The sequence below is a fragment of the Orbicella franksi genome, chromosome 12, assembly GCF_964199315.1.
Source record: "Orbicella franksi chromosome 12, jaOrbFran1.1, whole genome shotgun sequence".
NCBI classification, from domain to species: domain Eukaryota; kingdom Metazoa; phylum Cnidaria; class Anthozoa; order Scleractinia; family Merulinidae; genus Orbicella; species Orbicella franksi.
The window spans coordinates 19,134,987-19,155,571 of record NC_138156.1 but is presented as its reverse complement, the minus strand read 5'-3'; the positions used below and the strand labels follow the sequence as shown (position 1 = coordinate 19,155,571).

The 20,585-nt window shown below is 39.5% G+C and overlaps 1 protein-coding gene across 1 annotated transcript; it reads left to right on the top strand.

Annotated features, from left to right (window-relative positions):
- Window positions 1-14,014: 14,014 nt before the first annotated feature.
- On the top strand, window positions 14,015-20,072 carry LOC145463529 (uncharacterized). The gene is made up of 5 exons (XM_081447288.1): window positions 14,015-14,530; window positions 16,194-16,328; window positions 16,983-17,081; window positions 17,668-17,847; window positions 18,442-20,072. Exons 1-4 carry the CDS (start codon window positions 14,317-14,319, stop codon window positions 17,844-17,846), a joined length of 627 nt encoding a protein of 208 aa, XP_081303414.1. The 5' UTR covers window positions 14,015-14,316; the 3' UTR covers window position 17,847; window positions 18,442-20,072.
- The last annotated feature ends 513 nt before the right edge of the window (window positions 20,073-20,585 follow it).

Sequence of the window (20,585 nt, the reverse complement as noted above, 5' to 3'; positions counted from 1 at the left end):
ATATAAGGGAGTACACCCCCGCCCCCCGCCGAGAAATTAAAAAATTTATAGAACTTTGACGCCATATGTTGGTGCTCCTCCCTCAAACGTGATCTGGATTACAATGTAGGGAACCCTGTCGAGCGCTACAACTTTGTAAAACGTCAAGTAATTTTGAACTATGACAACGTGGCGGTCAAGGTCACGGCACTAGGTCAAGGTTACGGCGTTCCTCGGAACCGTTAATCAGCTAAAATACATACTTCTCCTCGAACGCTTTCTCAAGTGACGAAGGTTGGCTAATAATAAACTTCGTCAATGCAAGTTCTAAAAAGATTTTCTCAATATAAAGCCTTTCTATTGTAGTCCATCACCTGCTGTTTGACACTGTGCAGTTGTTTTGCAATTGGAAAAAACTTTTTACTAACTTATTAACCAAAAATAATCATTTTTTCGGATTCAACATTTTGTTAGCTTTGCAATGGTAGGTACTTTTCTATGGTTTTACGTTTTTTAAACGACGCAAGTAGAAGACAACCGATAGTGCACAGATGTTATTGCAATAAAGTCATAATGACGCTCACCTTCTCAGCTTAAGCTGCAGCTGGAAATGCAATGAAATAATACTCCTCTGCTCCACGGGAACAAAATTGCAATAAGATGTTTTTATAAATTTGTGAAAAGCGTGTCAGACGATTGTACGAAGTTATTGTTTTTTTTTTCTTTCTTAACATTTAGATGGAGCACGATTTTAAAAACTAAATCGCGACGCAGAACATATTACAGTCGTACGTGTTGCTCTTAAAATAGTCTATACCGGCAGTATTGCACATTGTCTGAGGGTATGGAAGAGAGTCACGTTTTTTAAACTGGAAATGGTTGCGCCATCGTTCTTCCCCCGCCCACACAAACTGCGTTATAATTTTTTTTATAATTTTTAATCTATTCTTGTTGTTGTTGTTGTTGTTGATGCTCGGTCGTGACTCAAAGCAAACTGCTTTTGTGAGAAACATAAATGTAGAACGAGAGGTGCAAAGGCACGAGGAACGTTCTTTTTTCTAAGCAAGATCTAAAGTAAATTAACTCACATATTTACTGTTAAGAAATAATGTGGTCACGTTTGTAACGCGATTCGCTCGTCACGCCATCTTTTCTCCGTCAATAGGTGAAACTTCAAAATATCGATAAGTACAGAACGTATAGTCTTGTGGGATTGACAACTACCTTCATAAATTCTTTTTGTTGTTGTTGTTGCTAGTCGTGACTCTACGCAAACGTCTTTAGGGGAAAAATTGGAACATTCAGATTGAGCAAGATCTAACATAAATTCACACGTTTACTGGCGAGAAATAAAGTACTCACGTTTGTAACGCGATTTACTGGAAACTTGCTCGTCACGCCATCTTTTCTCCACCACACTGGAATTGGAACTGACTTCAAAATATAAATAGCGGTCTTCTAGGATTGACAACGCAGCTGAAAAATCGCTTGTTAGCAATGGTGTTAACTCTGTCGAGTAGACGTTTACGAGAAAAAAACAGGTGGACATAGCTCACGCGGAATGAGAGATCACTCGGAACGCGTGCAACCGCAGACACCACCCAGGGGTCCAGGAAATGAACTGTTGCTTTTTATAGCAACAGCAGCTTGTTATAAATGTTACTCCAAGTATTCTGTGTTGCAATAAACAAAAACACGACGACTACTAAGGTGGAAGAAGTTTCTCCAGGACTGCAGCAAGCGGACGAAAAAATTTACGCACTACTTGGTAAGTTTGACTATAAAATGTTTAAGTACACGTTTTGTTTTCTTCGTGTCAACCGATTTAGTGGCGCGAATTCTTTCCACATGCTTCTTGAATTGAATCACCTTTACTCGCGTATCTGGGTTGCGTACGACTTCGTTTAATTTGGGCGCAACATTTGCTATCGATATCACTTATAAGTCGCATGCAACAGTCGGTAAAAGATCGCACAGCCTAAATCGGAATTTAGAAGTCAAACCTTCATTAACTTTGTAATATTTGAGTTTCAAAGGTGTGTCTTGAACGCCATAGGTCTGGAAAAGTCTTTAGGTCTGGCTCCGAAATCCGCTCTGTAAATTTTGCAGAACAGCTCTTTCAGTGCGGAAATAATCGTGTGTCATTTACTTTTCGGACCACAAATTCTCTGAGACATGGTAGAGGCCCGCTCAGTCACTGACCGTCACTGCATTTTGAGTGTTGTTTGGCCATGTACACAATTACCTATAAATTGAAGGAAACCTTAAAATAGTAGTTTACTTAGATAGAGAAACACCAGAAAGATAATAACAGACAATAAAGGAACGTAGATGGTTTGGGATGGAGAAGATTGACCCGGATTACAAACGACGAACTTCAAACATTTAGGCTAAACTTTTCAAGATGCGCAAGATCTCGGGTATCACTGCAAAAACGCATCGTTTCTAAGCAGACAGTTAAAATTTTGACCAATTCTCAGCTACCTAAGAAACTCATCGAGATCCTCGAGGTAATTATAGCCTGTATTCTGGTTTAGGGTGCCAGACATTCAATTCTCGACTGCTGGTTTCTGCGCTGCTTCAGTGTTGATATTTCGCAGCCGTAGTTCGAGCAAACAAACGACACGTGATGTTTCTCGCCAGTAAATACTTAAGGGAGTGTCTCGGCTGATTATCGAAAGTTCCTTTTTTCCTAAATATCCATATTATATCGCTAAATACTACCAAATATGCAAGTGAATGGGCTATGTTACGATGGGTGGGCCCTCCTGAGTTTCCCCGTCTTCAGCACGGCTTTTGCCAAGATCCAAATGTTGCAATAACCCGTTGTTGAAACAATCATTAAGTACATGAAGTATGAGGTTGAACAAAAATCACTAAAACTCGCACCCTGCAGAATTGGAATATTGCAGTATCGCAGTTCCATTTGTTCTCGATTGTCCGATACCCCTTCGGGGGGAACCCCTATATGAAAAGGTCGGGGATGCTCGCCGTCTCGCCTAGGGGTATAAATCAAGGATTCTGGTCTCACTTGGGATGTTGAGGATGAAACGCCACTATTTTTAGCTGTCAAAGCATCTTTTAGGGTGCACTCGAAGAAATACTAGTAAAAACCCGCTCCTATTTCCGCTTTTAGGCTCGAATCCTGCCAGTCTTTCGAGTCCGGTCTACTAGCGCGGGCTTCCTTCCTGAACAAGGGCTGATAATCGAACCTATTCCGTTTTACTGTAAATCAGTCTGGTTTGAAGTGGGGTCAAATAAAGCTCGAGACACGCCCAGATTGCTCTCTCTTAGGGGTTTAATTCAACTTTTCCCACGAAGATCCCCCGACCTTTTCACGTGGGATTTCCCCGGGTCCGATACATTTGAAACAAGACCGGAACGACACTGCCTAATTGTGATTTCGCAGCAGGAGACAGGGAGGTAATTCGAATCATGCATGTCAGGGGAAACACAGACGTCTCGAGCGCATCACGTGAAAGCAGAATTCCTGTGAAAGTTGTTATATGGTGTTGCGAAACAACGTAACTATATCGGAATTTATTAAATTCTCAGCCTCGGATAATGCAATTCTAGCTTTCTGATTGGTTCACTGGATCTCGGTTACCAGCCATTATACCTGCGTTTGACCTTATATGGAAATGAAAGCGGCAAATGTCGCTCGGCATGATATTTTTCGCGTGAAGCAAAGTTTCGTCGACAAAAAAAATGGATGAAAAAAAGCACATTCGGTGAGCTATCTACACAGCAAATACAGGAAATTATGGACAATGCCGACCCAGTAACAACAAAAAAGCCACAAAGCTCGAGATAAGATTATTTAACGGTACGTATACGTTAAGTTTCCCTTAAAGTTGCAAAATTAAAATATGACCGGCGAGATTTTACGCATTCATGAAGATTATGTAACAAAAACAAATTTTACCTGAAGAGAATGGCTTGCTAGTCCTGGTGGCACCAAATTTTTGAAACCGATATAAAAAATGTCAAAAGAAGAACTGAATGTTCAGTTGAAGTGTTTTTACTCGTCTGCGAGGAAGAGAGATGACACGTATTGCAAAAGTTCATTGATTAAATCCATTAAAGCCGCCAGTTGATCATTTCCTTCGCACGCCGCCGCACAACAAACCGTTTTCCATTATCTCTGACCAGGCAAATAAATTATTAGAGCATATGCATTTGTAAAAGGCCGCAGGAAAACAGGCATAATTGCCGGCGTAGTCCATAAGAAACCAGTTTCCAATGAGCAGATGAGGAAACTGTTCGACTAAGCAAGCTCGGATCGGCCGAGAGCAAGAATCCCGCACAGCTACAGAGGACGACCTAGTTTTATCTCAGTCTCTTTTTTGGCCGACGACGACGAGACAATCAACGACAGCTAGCGCCAACAATTCTGTCCTTGCGAAAAACACCTCAAGGAGTTGAGTGTTTTGAACTGAACCGAAGTAAGCCCGGTTCTTTATCAGCCACGAAAAACCACCAGGGTGGCCTCGGAGATTCTGAAGATGAATCTGACGCTAAGATAGTTTCTGTCCTTGACTCTAAAACTGACCAACAATGAGCTCCACACATACAGCTCGAAATGCCTAGGCTTTCAAAGCAAGGGAATCCTGAGAGAGATCTTGTCGAGAATAATTTTGGCACAACGTCTGTGTCACATGCATGGCGATCAAAGTTTTCCGCAGCATTATTACGATGGCAATGTGCAAGTGCACAATTATTTGGCTCTTCTCCATGACTTGAACTCGAACGCTTTTCAAACTTTCTGGCCAAGGTTATATCTCCTTCATTTGACAGACGTTTCTTAAATTCTACTTGATTGCAATTTCATTCCGCAAGTTCGTTTGCTTCGCTCTCAAATTTTTCATTCAACTAATTTTATAAACGGCGCGCATGTCATGTGATTTCCCACTTGTTGTTGTTTTTGTCACATCGACTGCCGGTCGTTTTGTAAAATTAAAACCCAATAAAATTAAGCTATATTTCCAAGAGTACAAACGCACCGAATTTAATAAAACAATTATTCCATTCGCGCTTGTTGGATATGAGATTGGTTATAGCCAACTCGGCCCTACGGGCCTCGTTGGCTATTTACCATCTCATATCCAACGCGCGCTCATGGAATAATTGTTAATTATATGGGAATGTATCGAACGTACCTTATTATCACTTATTTTCGCGAGACTTCATTTTCACGATTTAAAAAAATTCGCGAAATTGAAGTCCCGCGAAAAAAAGAAGCCGCGAAAATTAAAGACGCGAAATTTAGTGACCTTTATATAATCCTTTATTTTAGTTTTCCGTCTGCTGTGAGTTTACCTACGAGTAGGAGGGCTCAAATTTCAGTTCAACGCAACTCATTATCTGACTGATCTTGCTGAATTAGTTCCTGTAACACGTCCTCAGTACAGTCGTCAAATTTGCCATCGGCATCTGGCTCCCTATAGTTCTCTGTGATCAGCTGCTTGAACCTCTTCATGATGGCTTCATTCTTTTCAGAAGAATAAAATACAGAAATGGAAGTTTAAAAACGAGCACCCGTTACTTGATTCGCGAAATTTAATTACATTGAAAAACGATGATTCGTCAAAATACGCGAAATTGAAGTCCCGCGAAATATTTCTTTTCCAGATTCGCGAAATTAAAGTCGCGCGAAAATAAGTGATAATAAGGTACTCAGTTGCTGGAAAAACGGAAACAAAATACAACAAACATGCCTTTCCTCTCTCCCTTTGGGAATTTCTAATGTTACTGTCGATTTCCACGAGTTGCAAAACCGCCAAAAAAAAAACTAGCCAAAAAACAACAAAAACAGGCTACGAAATTGTTGTCATTTAAAAAATACTGTGAATAAAACCCTTAAGCGGCCACCCAAAAGTTGAAAATACATGTAATACTGTTTTGTTTTGGAAAAGGTAAACGACAGAAATATAACAATCTGAAAAAGAAACTGACCACAAGTTTTTGTCGTCACGTGATTCCATGATGCATGTTTGTATTTGAACAAATTTACGTTTCCACTTAGCCTCGTGCTAATTCCTGACGAAGACTGTTTTTGCTTTGTTGACTAGTGCAAATATTTTATCCTGTCGGGGCAGCGTCCCTATTGGATTATTTTTACGAGTTTCTTTTTTTAGGTAATTTTTGTGCAGCAAAAACTGAGCTCTACCGAGCATAGGCACATGTTGCCATAACAGTTGTTAGAAAGAGAAGGAATGTTTTTAAAAATCGACAGGAGCCATAATCGGGGACGGAGACCGTAAGTCTCGGGATTCGCGCGCACCTATGATATGGGACAATTTTTCTATTTTTAGAACAAATTGCGCCATCCTGACGTCATATATCCGCGCGGATTCACGCACATGTCGGGGACTCTCGCGTGGATGTTGTCACGTTGCGTGATCAAATGGTGAGAGTTGGGAGATTCTCTTGCGTATTTTTCACGGCGATGGCAGGGAATAAGGCAGGGAATACGAACAAGGGCGCTTATATGTAGTTTTATGCTCTGAGCTAACGGAAAAGGTGGGTTTTTCAGGGTCGAAAAAAAGACTTCAATCTCGCGCTGAGAATGAATAATAAGATCTGCTCAGGCTAGTTGTAAGCTTACGCGTATGTTTTTACGTTCGTTCTGACTTAAGAATATAGCAAGAAAACTCTCTACTCTGGTATCGAGTTAATTTGTGAGTTTCTCAGACAATGGTTAATCATAACCAAAACCTGTTTTGACGGTTTCTTATTGTTTCTGCTTGTTTGGTGAGTTTGCAAAAGATTTCGCCGGAAAGGAAAGTCTGAAGCATACAATTGGCTCATTTGCATAGTGCAGCGCGTGCACTTTCAAGTCCGAGTCGGTGTTTTCAATTGTCAACAAATCTTGACAAAGATTTCTTTCGTTATATTTTGTGCTGAGATGCTGCAACAAATTTCACGAACGCAAAATAGGCTACTAACATTATGTGTGTTTCTTCAAAATAAGCATAGTGAAGTTTTACATTGCGAAAATGAAAATAGACAAGGAGTTTTGATAACTCGATCAACAAAATCGAAATCGTTATTCGAAGTTGATTAAAGAAAGCGTCATCGTAACTTTGCTGATTATTTCTGCTTTATTCGCATATTTTCAGCTTAGCTTTTAATATATTCTCGAACATTTATCAATCTTAAACATATTTAAAAACTATAGAGTTATTGTTTGAGTTCGATGTACGCTTTCACACGAAGGTGCGGCGGAATTACAATTTGTCATGTTTACTGACTGTGCAAAACACGCATCGGCAGGTGCTCTCATTCATCGACAACAGAGAATTTACTGGACTTTTACACGAATAAAACTGAGCAGTATCTACGGACGTAAAGTTATTGGGCCTTGATGAAACATCAAGCGTTGCTTACAATTCAAGCGAAACTCAAACTAGCAATTATTTTGTTTAGTTTTCGGTCGCGATAGACTGGCAAATTCCTCGCAAGCGTGTGGCAAGAGGAGCTAGGAAACTATGAAGTCCTGAAGCTCTGCTATATCTTAATATATCCAGCTAGTTTTTTACTGTGTAATGGAAAAGCTGTTAATCTTCAACATATGTGAAATTTAAAGTGGAGTAATGTACGGCTCATGCAAAAGAAACATCCGTCGGAACACAACTTGGTCAGCGATATATATAAGCTTACAGCGGAACATACCTAACTTCGACACTGTCTTACTTCACTCAAACTGGAGCAGCTTACGACGAAAATACCTAGGCAAAATTCCAACAGACGTAAACGCGTTCGGTTGTGGGTCAAAAATATGAAAAATTTCGGGAATTTCGGACGCCATTTCCCCCGCGCGACATCCGCAAAAATCCTCGCTGCATGTACGCGCGTGTGCCGCAGGTGATGGCGCAATTTGTTCTAAAAATAGAATTATTGTCACATATCATGGGGACAACCCCAATACTTGAAATGGCGCGCACTTACGGTCTCCGTCCCCGATTATGGCTCCTGAAATCGATTAATTTGAAAAACTGAGGCTCGTTTCTAAAAGAGCATCTAAAAGTTATAAGTCTACCAGATGTAAGTGTTTTTAGTTCTAACACGAAGATGTAATGCACTTTTGAAAAGCTGTGATTTAAGAGAGCTTTGTATGGTTTGGAGGAACAGGTGTCCCTCCAAACCACCTTTTGCTGTTGAGCCTTTTCGCCAAATTAGGACTGATAAAACAGGTAGTGAGACTGAGGTAGCTGTTTCACTTATTTGTGGATCTCTAAGAATTGTGTCTGAGTGGATCACTTGTCGAGTTTTACCCATTTATCGACAGATTCTGATGTAAATCTATAGCCAACCAGCTGAAGTTTCAAAGTAACAATTGTTCTCTAAGGAATAGTTTCGTTTACAACTGCAGTCGATTATGTAACCATTAGAACTGACCAAACTGGACGAAAGAAAGCTAAGCTAATAATTTGTTTTGAAAAGTTTTCATCATCTGTTCACCTTCGGCTATAGAAAACTCATGGATGCGTTTTTACCACTGAGAAATAAGTTAACGTATGTGGTCAAATGTAAATAAAAATCAAAGAAAGGTGTAGCACTTGACATAAGAATTTTTTTTGTCTTGTATGTAATTTGAACAATTCTTTTCTGGCAATAGTTTTCGTTTACAACTGCACTCGATTATGTAATCAGTAGAACGGACCGAACTGGATCACAGAATGCTGAACGAATAATTGTTTTAGAAGTTGTTGCCATCTATACACGTTCTCCGGTAGAAAACTCTTGTTCGCGTTTTTACCACCGTGGTAAAAACCAACATTTTAGTCTAGAAATTGAAACCAAAGAAATAAACAGCACTTGACATTAGATTTTTGGTCCTGATTGCAATTTGAACAATTCTCCTCTGGGAATGGTTTTCGTTTACAAATTATCTAATCAACAGAACAGCCAAACTCGACCAAAGAATGCTAAACTAACTACTTATTTTGGACGTTCTTTACCTCCTGTACACTTTCCCCGATAGAAAACTCTTAGTCGCGTTTTTTCCACTGAGAAAAAATCAAACATGTGGTCAATAAATAGAAAACCAAAGACAGATGTAGAACTTGACATAAGATTTTTTGTCCTAATTGCACTTTGAATCTTTTTTGTCTGGGAATGGTTTTCGTTTACAACTGCAGAGAATTATGCAATCAGCAGAACAGAACAAACCGCTTAAATAATAATTTGTGTTTTAAATCTTTAGCATCTGTTCACGGTCGCTGATACAAAACACTAGTATTAGGTCGTGTTTTTATCACTGAGAAATAAGCCAACATTTGGTGTAAGCCAAAACCAAAGGAAGATACAGCACTTGACCTAAGTTTTTTTTTTGTCCTAAGTACACTTAAAAGTTTAAGGCAGCATGTATTAAGTTACCAGAGTTTTGAGTAAAAACAATGCCTTATTTACTGCTAAGTACATTTAACACAAAACACCTTTATGTCAAAGGTTATATAATTCTCGCTTTGAATTTCTCGTTTAATTGTTATTACAATAACTGTAATTGTAAAAACCAACATTCCATTGCGCGGTTTGTACCGAGATTGTTGCAAAATCGCTAGTTTAGCGTTCTTTCGTCGAGTTTGAACAATAATTCCGCTGATTACGTAACCACCGTTATTATTTTAAAACAACACATTACAGGAATGTTTGAACTAAGAATTAAAACTATGAAATCTGAATTGGCGATCAGTCGGATAAGATTACCTAAGTTTAAAATCGATTTAATAAAATCCAGAAGGGTAGACCGAATGAATTTACGGGCTTTATCATGGTGCATATACGAATGTAGTGAAACTGTTTGTACTTTTAATTCCCATGTGGATTCTCTTTGGCTTAGAACTAAAAACATATAAAACGAAAATCACATATAAGGAAGTGTGAAATCATTGAAGAGGACAAATGTAACAACTTGAAAAATGTTGAAAAGTCATAACACGTTTACGAACGAGATATCAGTGGTAGTTTTGCAATGTATAAAAGCCAATCGATTAAGAGCAAATTTGCTTCTTTTTGTGCCTTCTGACGCGAAAAGAGCTCGGGTGTAAAGCAGTAGTAAGTTTCAAAAATGCTAGGTGTAGTTAAGTGTGTAGACGTGAGAATTTGACAACCATGGTTGATATGACAAACATGTGTATTTAAATATAAGTGTGTGGAAGTGAGACTGACAACCATTGGTGATATTACAAACATGTTTAATTTAAAAAAGGCTCTTCGTTGAATAAGGCGGTGTTTTTTAAATAGACATTGTAATTTGGACCGATTGGGTCTGATGAAAGGGCCTTATTGTCTGAACCCTTTTAAGGTACAATGACACAATTGATTAGCAAACATCTACTTAAACGTCAATTGCTTTTCTTTCATCGCTTTACACTGGCAATAAGATCTAGAGTATGCGATGATAACAAGTGTCTATACAATCTATGCTCTCGTGATTACAATACCATTCTTGTTACTAGTCACAATGTTGCTTCACGAAGAAATACATGTATCAGATCTAGAATATAAAAAATGTCAGTCGGTTAGCTAAATGAATTGAAAAATATTGAGCGATAGGGGACGACTTAGCATTCACTTGACCTGAAAGAGCGATGGATGAGAGAAGTGGATTTCGCGGGATTTCGCGCGCGAGTGCTTTTGTTTTGGCGCGAACCCAAGTATATTTCAAAATGTCTTTCGCGGAATTTGTAACAGACTTGTGTACCACCTTGTACAACAGAAATAAAAAGTAGAAACTTCTATTGAATTGTTACATACTAGGGTTTCGTTCGCAGACAGAAGATCGAATTTAAACAAAATTCACCCGTAACATATACTTGTGACAATGTTTTCCTTTTTTTCCCCTTAAATTCACGACGCATCACGCATGTCTTTTAGCTGTTTTTCACGCGTCACGCGCCAATTTTTGCCCTTATCCCGTGCCATGCATTTATCCCTTTGGCGTTTTCATCCATTGACTTATAAATTACAACCACCTGGCCTTGTACAGCACAATAAACAGTTCCACGTGAAGGTGAAGAGGGGGATGAATAGGTTTTCGGATCGACGGATTCGACCTTGAAAAGCGCACGGATTGTGGATTTTTCCGGTAAATCGAGCGGATTCGCGGATTTTGAAAACACGGTGGATCGTGCATCAGCTGTGAATTTTGGCGCGGATTCCGGATTGTGCCTGTCTTGATGTTTAGATCTTGGGTCCTAAATGAAATTTGGATCACAGATCTTTCGTCAGCCTTGGTTGGTATGTTAATGAGTTCATCCAAATTATGTCTTTTTTTTCAAACAAACCTCATTTAAACACAGGTGTGAGACTGTTATTGGAATTGTACTGTGTGATAGTCGTCTAGCATGTTGCCTGTTCTTTACTATTTGTGCGAAATTAACAATGGCATTCACATTTACCAGTTTACCTTTGAACTTTTACACTTCTGTTTCCGGATGTGGTTGTGATTTCGGATTTGAACAAAAATTTTGGCGGATCGACGGATTTGGTGAAAAAAAAAAACACGGATCGGCGGATTTGCGTACCTCTATTCACCCCCCTCGGTGGTCACACACTAGGGTTTCATCCACCCACTGCACAGTTAAAATCGCCTCAGCTACACGTGACAGTGCCACCTTGGTAGGTCTGGAAGAAAACTCTAAGAAGAAGTAATGAAGCTTCCTGTCCCTTGGAAGCATTATGTAGCAATACAGTATAATAAATATTCGAAACACTTGTTTGTAAGAAAGCACTGCTAAATAGCGAGATCTCCTGGGGGGAAGGGGGGGGGGGGCTCTCATACAAAAAGAACAGGGGTGCTCGTCGTACCTTTCAGGGGTCAGTTAAAAAAGCGGAATTGGTACCTCCATAAAAGGTGATCAGCCTCAAACTTTTGCGGTACCTTCTAGGGTATTGAGCCGAACAAAATAAAAACATTATTCCATGCTTCATTGTTTCTCAGCTTGGAGGCATCTTGCAAAGCATAACAAACATGCTAAACGCTAATACACGAGAAAGTACCGCCAAATTGCGATATTATTTCAGTGGGTCAGCACACAATACGATTTCGTGATTACTCCGGTAGACGATACAACTACAAGAGACAGCTTATCACAGTAATTTTGCAAGGGAAGTTGATAGTCATGATATTGACCACCTTAGGGTTGAAAAATAATTCGCGCATTTAAGTGGATTACACCGGTGAGGGGCGATGAATCCTACAGAATAAAGCGGTTTTTATACCACTGGAAATCAAAGAAAGAGAATATACCCCCGACAGGCTTGAAGGAATAAAGTAAAACCGTACCAACCAATTAACAAATCTCGGGCAAGTAAATGCATGCCATCTTGGTTCAGTGCGACGGAGTCGGTAGGGGTTGTTGCCTATTTTTGGGTGTACTGCTCTAATTTGGGAGTTGGGAGGGCTATTATTCGTGTACGGAAATCCTGTCAAAAACTAAACGTTAATTTTGGGATTCAATCAAGAGACCAGTTCAACTATCGAGGACTACATAAATAGATTAAAACCCATTACTTTACATATTGTATGTTTAAATTCGGGGGAGTTAGAAGGGTGGCGGAGTAATTTACACGAAATTTCTTTTCACAATAAAATCTCCCCTCAGGCCCGGATGCAGTGTTTGTCTGAAAAACTCGCACGTCAAATAATTCATTGACAATTTGATTTTTTGTCAGCATAAAATGACGCTATTTCTTTTCAGAAAATCAACGTAACCATCGCGTGTTTCTTAGTTTGGTGATCTCGGAAGTGTACACGTACATACATTCTCCATCGGATTTTAAATATTATCATGTTTGTTTACACGGAAGACGACCCTGAATTCTTATGCCTGGCCGGATAAAAACTTCACGTAGATAAACGGAACTCTAATTTTAGATGTTATCTGGGTTATTTTCATTCGATTAGTAGCGATTAGTGGTTCGAAGATAAACCACGCTGGATAGACCTGGGTAGAACTGAAAACGTTTACGTCAGCCTTGACGCATAGGAACAAATTTAGCCCCAAGTTTTGAAATTTGTCCAGGTTGTTGTAAACAATCTCGATCTCCTCGAATCTTAACCATTCGTGGTGGCGCTCTGTGGTTCATTGTTCCTTAGTTAGGTACATACAGCTTTTCTTGAGTTCGAAGGTTTTGCGACACGGTAATTGGGCTGCACCGCAGACCCAAAGGTGTTCTTGTAGGGGTACGTGGACGACGAATGGGAAGTAAAATGAACATCCTGGATGGCTATACCCGTGGATTTCCCAAGAAAGAATTTTTAAAAAAAAACCATTGACTACAACCCTTTTCACATTTGCATTTTAACTTAGCGGCTTGGCCCCTCAAAAAACTAACTTAAATTAATTAGCGCTGGCAGCCGTGTGGGATTCGTTTCGCTAGAGAAACTTTAAAGCTAATACGTGTCCGGTCATAGGTGATTTACGTCAAGAAATTCAGGAAAGCTTCTAATTAATCATTCGTTTTACCATCTTTTAGTAAAGATAAACCCCAAGACCAGACTTTTGAGTTTAAAGGTGATCCTTTTACCCAGACAAAAGAGGGGTGAAAATGATGGCCGGAAATAAGAAAGGTCGCCGCAAGTCGTTAAAAGATCGATGCAAGAAAATGAAGACTAACGACAGTTTTAATTGTGCAATCACACGGTACTTTGCACGTGTGCGATGGGCACTGAATGTTTATTGGAAACTGTACTTCGAAATCGCGTCAGGAATGTTTGGCATTTTCATTTCAACATTAACCAGATCAGATAAAAGCACTAGAAACGAAAACACAGGATAATCAAACAAATAAAAACAGCAGGACAAGCGCTCTCGATCCCGTACGATTTTTCGTTTCCACGCCCGATTCATTGATTGTTTTGAAGGACTTGTCAGAGATATTATCCAGAGCGCTGAACTTCACGAATAGCAGCCGGAACTCCAACTGTGCTAAAAATTTGGCAAAGGATAAATAACTGACGATTTCTACATTCCTGTGAGCACGTCGGAGAACAAAGAGAAGAAAACATCTTGTGATAGTGATCTAAGACGGAAGACGTTAAAGTACACACTGGAGGTGTATAAAAATAGGGTTAAACAAACTCTAGCCAACGTCTGGAAAGTTCTACAAATCAACCACAATCGCTCTTTGGTAACGTCAACAGAAATAAGTGAAACGACTGACCTAGGCATATTATTTTCCTGTCGATGTCTGGCATGTAATAGTCGAGTACGCGACGTGCTTCTGTCAAGGCAATCATTCCGTTACAGGACACCCTGCGCGTGGCTTTGTGACACGACCTCAATCCAATCATTCCCCACGCCCCCTACTCAGACTATAAAGCCACTAATGATTTGTGTTTTTCGGCAGACGAGTAAGCAACAGAGGAACAGAGAGCTAGCAGATTTCGACATGGCAAGTCATATGAAGACATCCGTCCTGCACCTTTTGGTCGCAGTTTTGTTACTCTGTGAAGTTATCGGACAACGTTCATATTCACGCAGAACTTACAGAAGGCCTGGAGCGAGGACGAGGTACAGTTCTGGCACGATCAGGAGAAAAGGTATTGCACCACAGTCGATCCATAAATTCTACTGATCTGAAGCTTTCTTGATGCGTTCTTAACAATTTTGAACGCAACACAAGCCAAAATTTCCTACAACGTTTTAAGCTCGAGACGTCGTTTTCTAGGACACTTTTCGAGTTTAGAATTTCGTCGATTAAAAAAACAAAGTACATTTGTTTCTACTTTGTCTTGTTCGTGGCAGCGTTTTTTTCGACTTGACGCAAACGGCAGTGAAAATGTAAGACCAAATTAAAGTACGCATTTGTTTAACCTTTGCCTGCAACGCCACATTTATCGATTTGTCCTCAAAAATTCATTTTTTGTCTGGAACGTGGTTCGAAAACACTTGGAGTTTGAGTCACGACGACATCGGATTTCAGAGTAAAAAGCAAGAATTCTGTCGAGGCCTGCAAGTTAATAGCGAAAATCTTCTGCCTGGTCAAAAAGAAACGAAAGTTTCACTATTTTCCAATTTCGTTGCCTTTTTCGATGGTAGATGTTTACAAGCATTTTGGCAGTTTTAAACATGAAACAAATCAGACCGCAAGGTACTCCATTGTCTTTGAAGGAAACGTTTAATTCGCAATGTTTTACACCATATGCCACTCAGGAAGTCGAATAAGGACCTCATGAAAAATACCTGAAGCTCGTTTCATCACTATTTGTTTTAAAATGAGATTTCATCGTTTGAGAGGACGGTAAAGGCTTAATGCGTAACACGTGAAGAGAGTAAAACTAAGCGTGTGACGCATGAAAAACATCCAAAAGAGATGAGTTATCGATGCGTAAATTTATGAAAAATCACTTTTCACGGTAGTTTAACTGAGTCTATGGGATTTGTGGTTGAACCAGTATCACAGCACCCCCGGCTTCGCTACCCGTAGAGAATTATCTAAGGATTTATTGGATGCAGTTTAAGCATGATTGCAATCTTTATCGCCACTTAAGATTTCCGTCTTTTAATATAATCCACCCGAGTCAAATAGCTTGGCATAAAAAAAAAAAAAAAAAGCGATGGTAGATGTCTCACACGAGTATTGTACTTTGCTGGAGTGATATAAAACAGACAAAAAAATAATCAAATTTCCCCTTTGAACAGCTCATGTCTTATTTCCTATTTACCTACAGAGGCCCAAGACAAGAAATGTAATGATGATTTTTTTTTGTCAGTTGATCGCGCAGGCCGCGCGCGGCGTTTGCGGGCTTAGCGTGCGAGAGTCATCTTGCGTGACGCGCGGGTGGCCGACAACAACACCCACGCGTCCTTGAAATACACGTAATTAGTATCGTACGAATTTCAGTTGAATTGCTTTTTGGCTGTTACGATGCCAGGATATTTAGGGGAACCACGTCTGTTCCCGTCGTATTCTAGACTTGCCACAAGTCAACCTCATGAGTCTCAGAGTATGAGTTTCGGGGTAGAATAGCTAAGCGAGCGAAGAAAGCTGCAAGGTTTTAGGCCGCAAAGTGGCCGAACGAGCGAACGAAGCGCAGGGCCATACATTATGTCAGTCGGGATAATTTATCTGGTCGTACTTCATTTACTAACACAATCTCCTACTGATCTTTTTCTTTATTCTCATCACCTGTTTGTTTGACAATGTATGGAGCTGTTAGGAGAAATAAGATATTGATCACACTTTCTCAATCTTTCTCGCAGAGTGCAAAGACGAAACAGCGCAAAACGACACGTGCGCGAAGCTAGTCAAAGAACTGGGCGTACAAGTGTGCCACACGAAGGTCAGCCAGCTAAGAGCTAAACTCGCGAGAAGCTGTGCCAACACTTGTCACTACTGTAAGTAGCGCGACTGCAGTACATATTTCATAAGAATGTACATTTTTCATGGCCGCCTCTAGCTTGAAAATATTCTTGTTGACATTTTAGATTACAGAGTCAAGCACACTTTTTTAAAGTATATATTTTATAAGAGTATCGAGGTTGAAGTTTTCCAAAATATTTGAAATAAAATACAACACAATTATATGTTTTTCACCAAAGAGTATAAGTTCTTCCTTTCTCTAAACGGCAAAACTAGCCCAAAAACAACCCAAGTCGTATGTCCGATGTTAATAACATTTCTGCGAGAGGTTACGTGTGTCTTATCAGGCTTTATTCAGCATGCAGGCTGGCTCCAAAATTACTTCAACGCCACCAAAGTCAATAAAACCGAAATGTCATACGCTGTAATTAAAGAATATTTACAAGAATGTTTTCAGCCAAAAATCGGCAGAAAAATAAGAATAGTTAGCCTCGACTGGAAAAACAATATTCTCATAAAAAAGAGTTTACCTCATCCCTATATAGGTTTTTATCGTTTTGTTAGCTGGTTTTTATTTAATAACCGCTATGACCTGCCAAGGGCACCATTCCGTACACATAATTGCAGAAATGCATTCAGACCCCAAGAAGAATGTTGTATATGCTGACAGTTCTCAATGCTGTTTTCAGGTGGAGAACCTTTGCAAGGTTGCAGAACAAGCAGGTACGGCTGCTGTTGGGACGCTTATACACCCAGAGGAGATATCTACGGCAGAGTAGGCTGTCCGGGTAAGTTCAAAACACGAAAAATATAGTTTCACGTCACCTTGCAGTTCAAGTTGAAACGTTCGCAAAGAAAACCCCACTGTTTATGAAAGAATCAAAACCAAGCTGAGCCGTTTTGGTTTAAAATAGGGTTAGGCGGTATAAATTTTAACCAGTTTGGTTGGAAAAAAGCTTTAGTTTGTATGAAAAAAAAAATTCATATATTATTCTCTTTCACACAGCACAACCAAAATTATTGAGGAGCTTCCTCAGGTATCCCTTTAAAAAGTGGAAGTTTTGAGTTCGATTGTTCATTATTTTACATTATTTGCCTTTCCTTCCCCCCCCCCTTTTTTTTTTACTTTTTTAATAACCTTAAATGTAAACCGCCATGGACATATTAGTGGATTTGGCGCTATGTAAATACTTATATTACTATTGCACACGAGAGGCGATTATATAGACGGCCCCCTATACCCCTTTGCAAAACTCAGTCGCGTAAAAATATTTGGCCTTTTCACGCGTCATAAATAATATCCAAAAATGATGGCCAAGCGTTTATCTGGCCCTAGCTTACCTGGAATTTATTTTGTTCCTTCCTCTGCTATAGAATGTAAAGATCATCTGCATCTGTGCCGTCGGTTTAGAAGATTCTGCAATTCAGAGAAAACTGAAAATAAAGCTTTCATGGAACTTCACTGCCCGCTATCTTGTGGAAAGTGCTTCCTAAGGAGAGGAAGGAAAATAACAGGACAGAAGATCAAGATGTCAGACTGGAGCAAACTGTGAAGTAAGTTCGCTTAAATTCCTTTTCTGATTATTTTATCGTACGAGTTCGCCACTAGTCCCTGATTCGCCTATAGAGGAATCGTTGTTTACAATATTTGACATATACATAAGCGATACAGTTTCTGAGCCAGCTACAAAAATTTCAGTTATGAATTTGGAGAGGGCGTAGAGGGATAAAACTGTCCCAAGGAATTTGAGCCCGATGTATGGCTTGCTTTTTGTGCGACGTGGGCTTAAAAGCTCCAATTTTTTTTTTAAAACGAACTTATGGCTCATTCATAGCGCTTTCGGCACCCAAATATTCGGCTGTTTTTGAAAACCAATATTACCTTGAATATTGCAATCAATGAGTCAAAACTAGCCAAATACCAAGGTTCACTAGCTATCTTTGAAAAAAAAAAAAAAACTTTTAGAGAGATTTAACCTGCCATTTTCAAATTTCCCGATTTTTCAAATGAATTACTGTTCTCCTACGTGGCCCGAGAAATTCGGCTTTCTCCTGTACATATGTAGTTAGAAAATGCTTTTCTCATCCGTCCGAGCAAAAGAACTTGTTACGTACTCGTTTAACCACCGATTATTGTTTTACTTTCAGATTTTGAGGTTCAACATGTATAGCGGGATTTCCATGCAAATACAAGCCCATATGACAATATCCGGATTTCGGCTGAAGGAGTTTGAAGATGACATATCGCGACGGCCGCTCTATATGTGCGGAGTTTTAATCCAAAAGAAAAACATTGGCATCAGCAATTCACGAACGTAGAGCGTTCGTTTTGAAATCATGATTAACTGTATAATATATTTTCCGAAGTAATCAAAGGTTTCACGTCTGCAGTGCAGAGAACTATCACGCGCTACGAACATGCAATACTTCTTTCAGGTAGCGTCCACGCTACGCCGGAGAAATTTGAGAACACAGCTTTATTTCTCCAGTTAGGCCTACCGTCCACACAAATCCGTCACGAAAACGGAGCCTTTCGAAAAACGATGACGTCACGATAAACAATTGATTTTACCTGACCGAGTTTTCCTCAAACACAAATCCAAAGACCGGAGATTGTTACGTTTTTAAATTTCTCCGGCGTAGTGTGGATGGGGTCTCATTTAGAACGCTAGATTTTTCAGTTATTGGGGTGATTTTCAGTAGACTTGAGCTAGTTTTTACTGCTACTGTTATTTAAATGTTTTCACAATCTACAGCGGTGGACTGTAATGCAAGATATAAATAAGGTCATCACTTTTTTTAATATTACCAAGCATTGCAATGAAAATCACCGCTAGAAAGTAAAGGATGCATAAACACATTCACAATTACGAAGTTTTGTTATTTATAAAAAGGTTTTGTCGTGTTAAATACAAATAACCGAAATAAATGTCGGTTTTTCATGAAACTTTGGCTTATATGTTTATTACCGATAACATTTCTAAGAGCCTTTTGTTGCCCATCTTTACTCTTATATTCCCCATGCACGTATAATTTTCGTGCAGCGAAGGCTTTGCTGGTAGTGAGGGGGTGATGAGTTGAGGGGGAGGCGGGGGGGGGGGGTGATGGAGTGACGTAATTCCGGTCAAAGGAATTGGACGTTTTATGATCCGTCTAGCTGAACACTTCACTCTCAATAATTCAAAACACTGAAGGAGCTCAATAACGTACAAAACTAACTTAAATTGAAGGAAACTTGAAAATAGTTTACTAAGATAGTAAAACACCAAAGAGATTGTAATAAAACATAAAGGAATAATGATAGTTAAGTTTGGAGAAGATTAACACGGATTAGAAACGACGAACTTGACAATTTTAGGCTAAACTTTTCAAGATGGGCAAACCGCGACGTAGCTCCTTAATAACAAAAGAACCGACGAGGTGACGCTGTTTTCAATTGAGTTCTTGACGGGTACTGATTATGCCGATTTTACTTCTCTGGTGTCCGTGATTTGGGTTAAGTACTAAACAATCGAGGAAATGTTTCATCACAATCTCAATTCTGTCACAATTCCTAAAAAATATTCCGCTGCGCTCCGTATTTTCAACTTTTTACACGGTGTTTTTCAAACTCTGCCTCTCGTGTTTGATAAAATATTTCATATACATGTAGTGCCATTTTGAGATCTCTGGATCGTGGGTCAAGAAAACAAAATTTCCATTGTTACGACCTCGTTAATTCGTTTCTCGAGAGCCGGAAATTCCATGATGCACTCTCACTTATTTTACAGGAGCTCCCTGAGTAACCTTTTCCTTTTAGAAGCTTTCAAAAGCTCCCGTAAACATTTGGGTGAAGCTCGTGTAAAATTGGCAGTTATCAGGTGACGTTGCCATATTTCAAACTAAAAAACCTACCAATTTTTTTTCGAGGTTTTAGCTTCATTAGATACAATAGATGTAATAGAACGCTTTGGATTTCCAAGCTTTTGAGTTTCGTGACTGTAAAAAATGGTGGCCCAAAAAGGATGTCGCGTAGGTCAATAGATAACTTATCTCGTAAGGTTTTTGCTTACTGAACATTCCTTACATTAGACGAAGTATGAACATCAATATATCAGAGCTCTGGAGAAATAACTTTTTGCAGTTAATAGCAAATTTCAATGGTGCCCCTCTGAGGGGCACCTGTATGGCATTCCCATACAAAACTCTACAAATTTCATTTGGGCAAAAAATCGTGGCGCGGACTGACTTGTTCATAACTTACTATTAAAAGCCTCTACTACACCTGTAAATAACGGTTTCTTTCCTTTTCT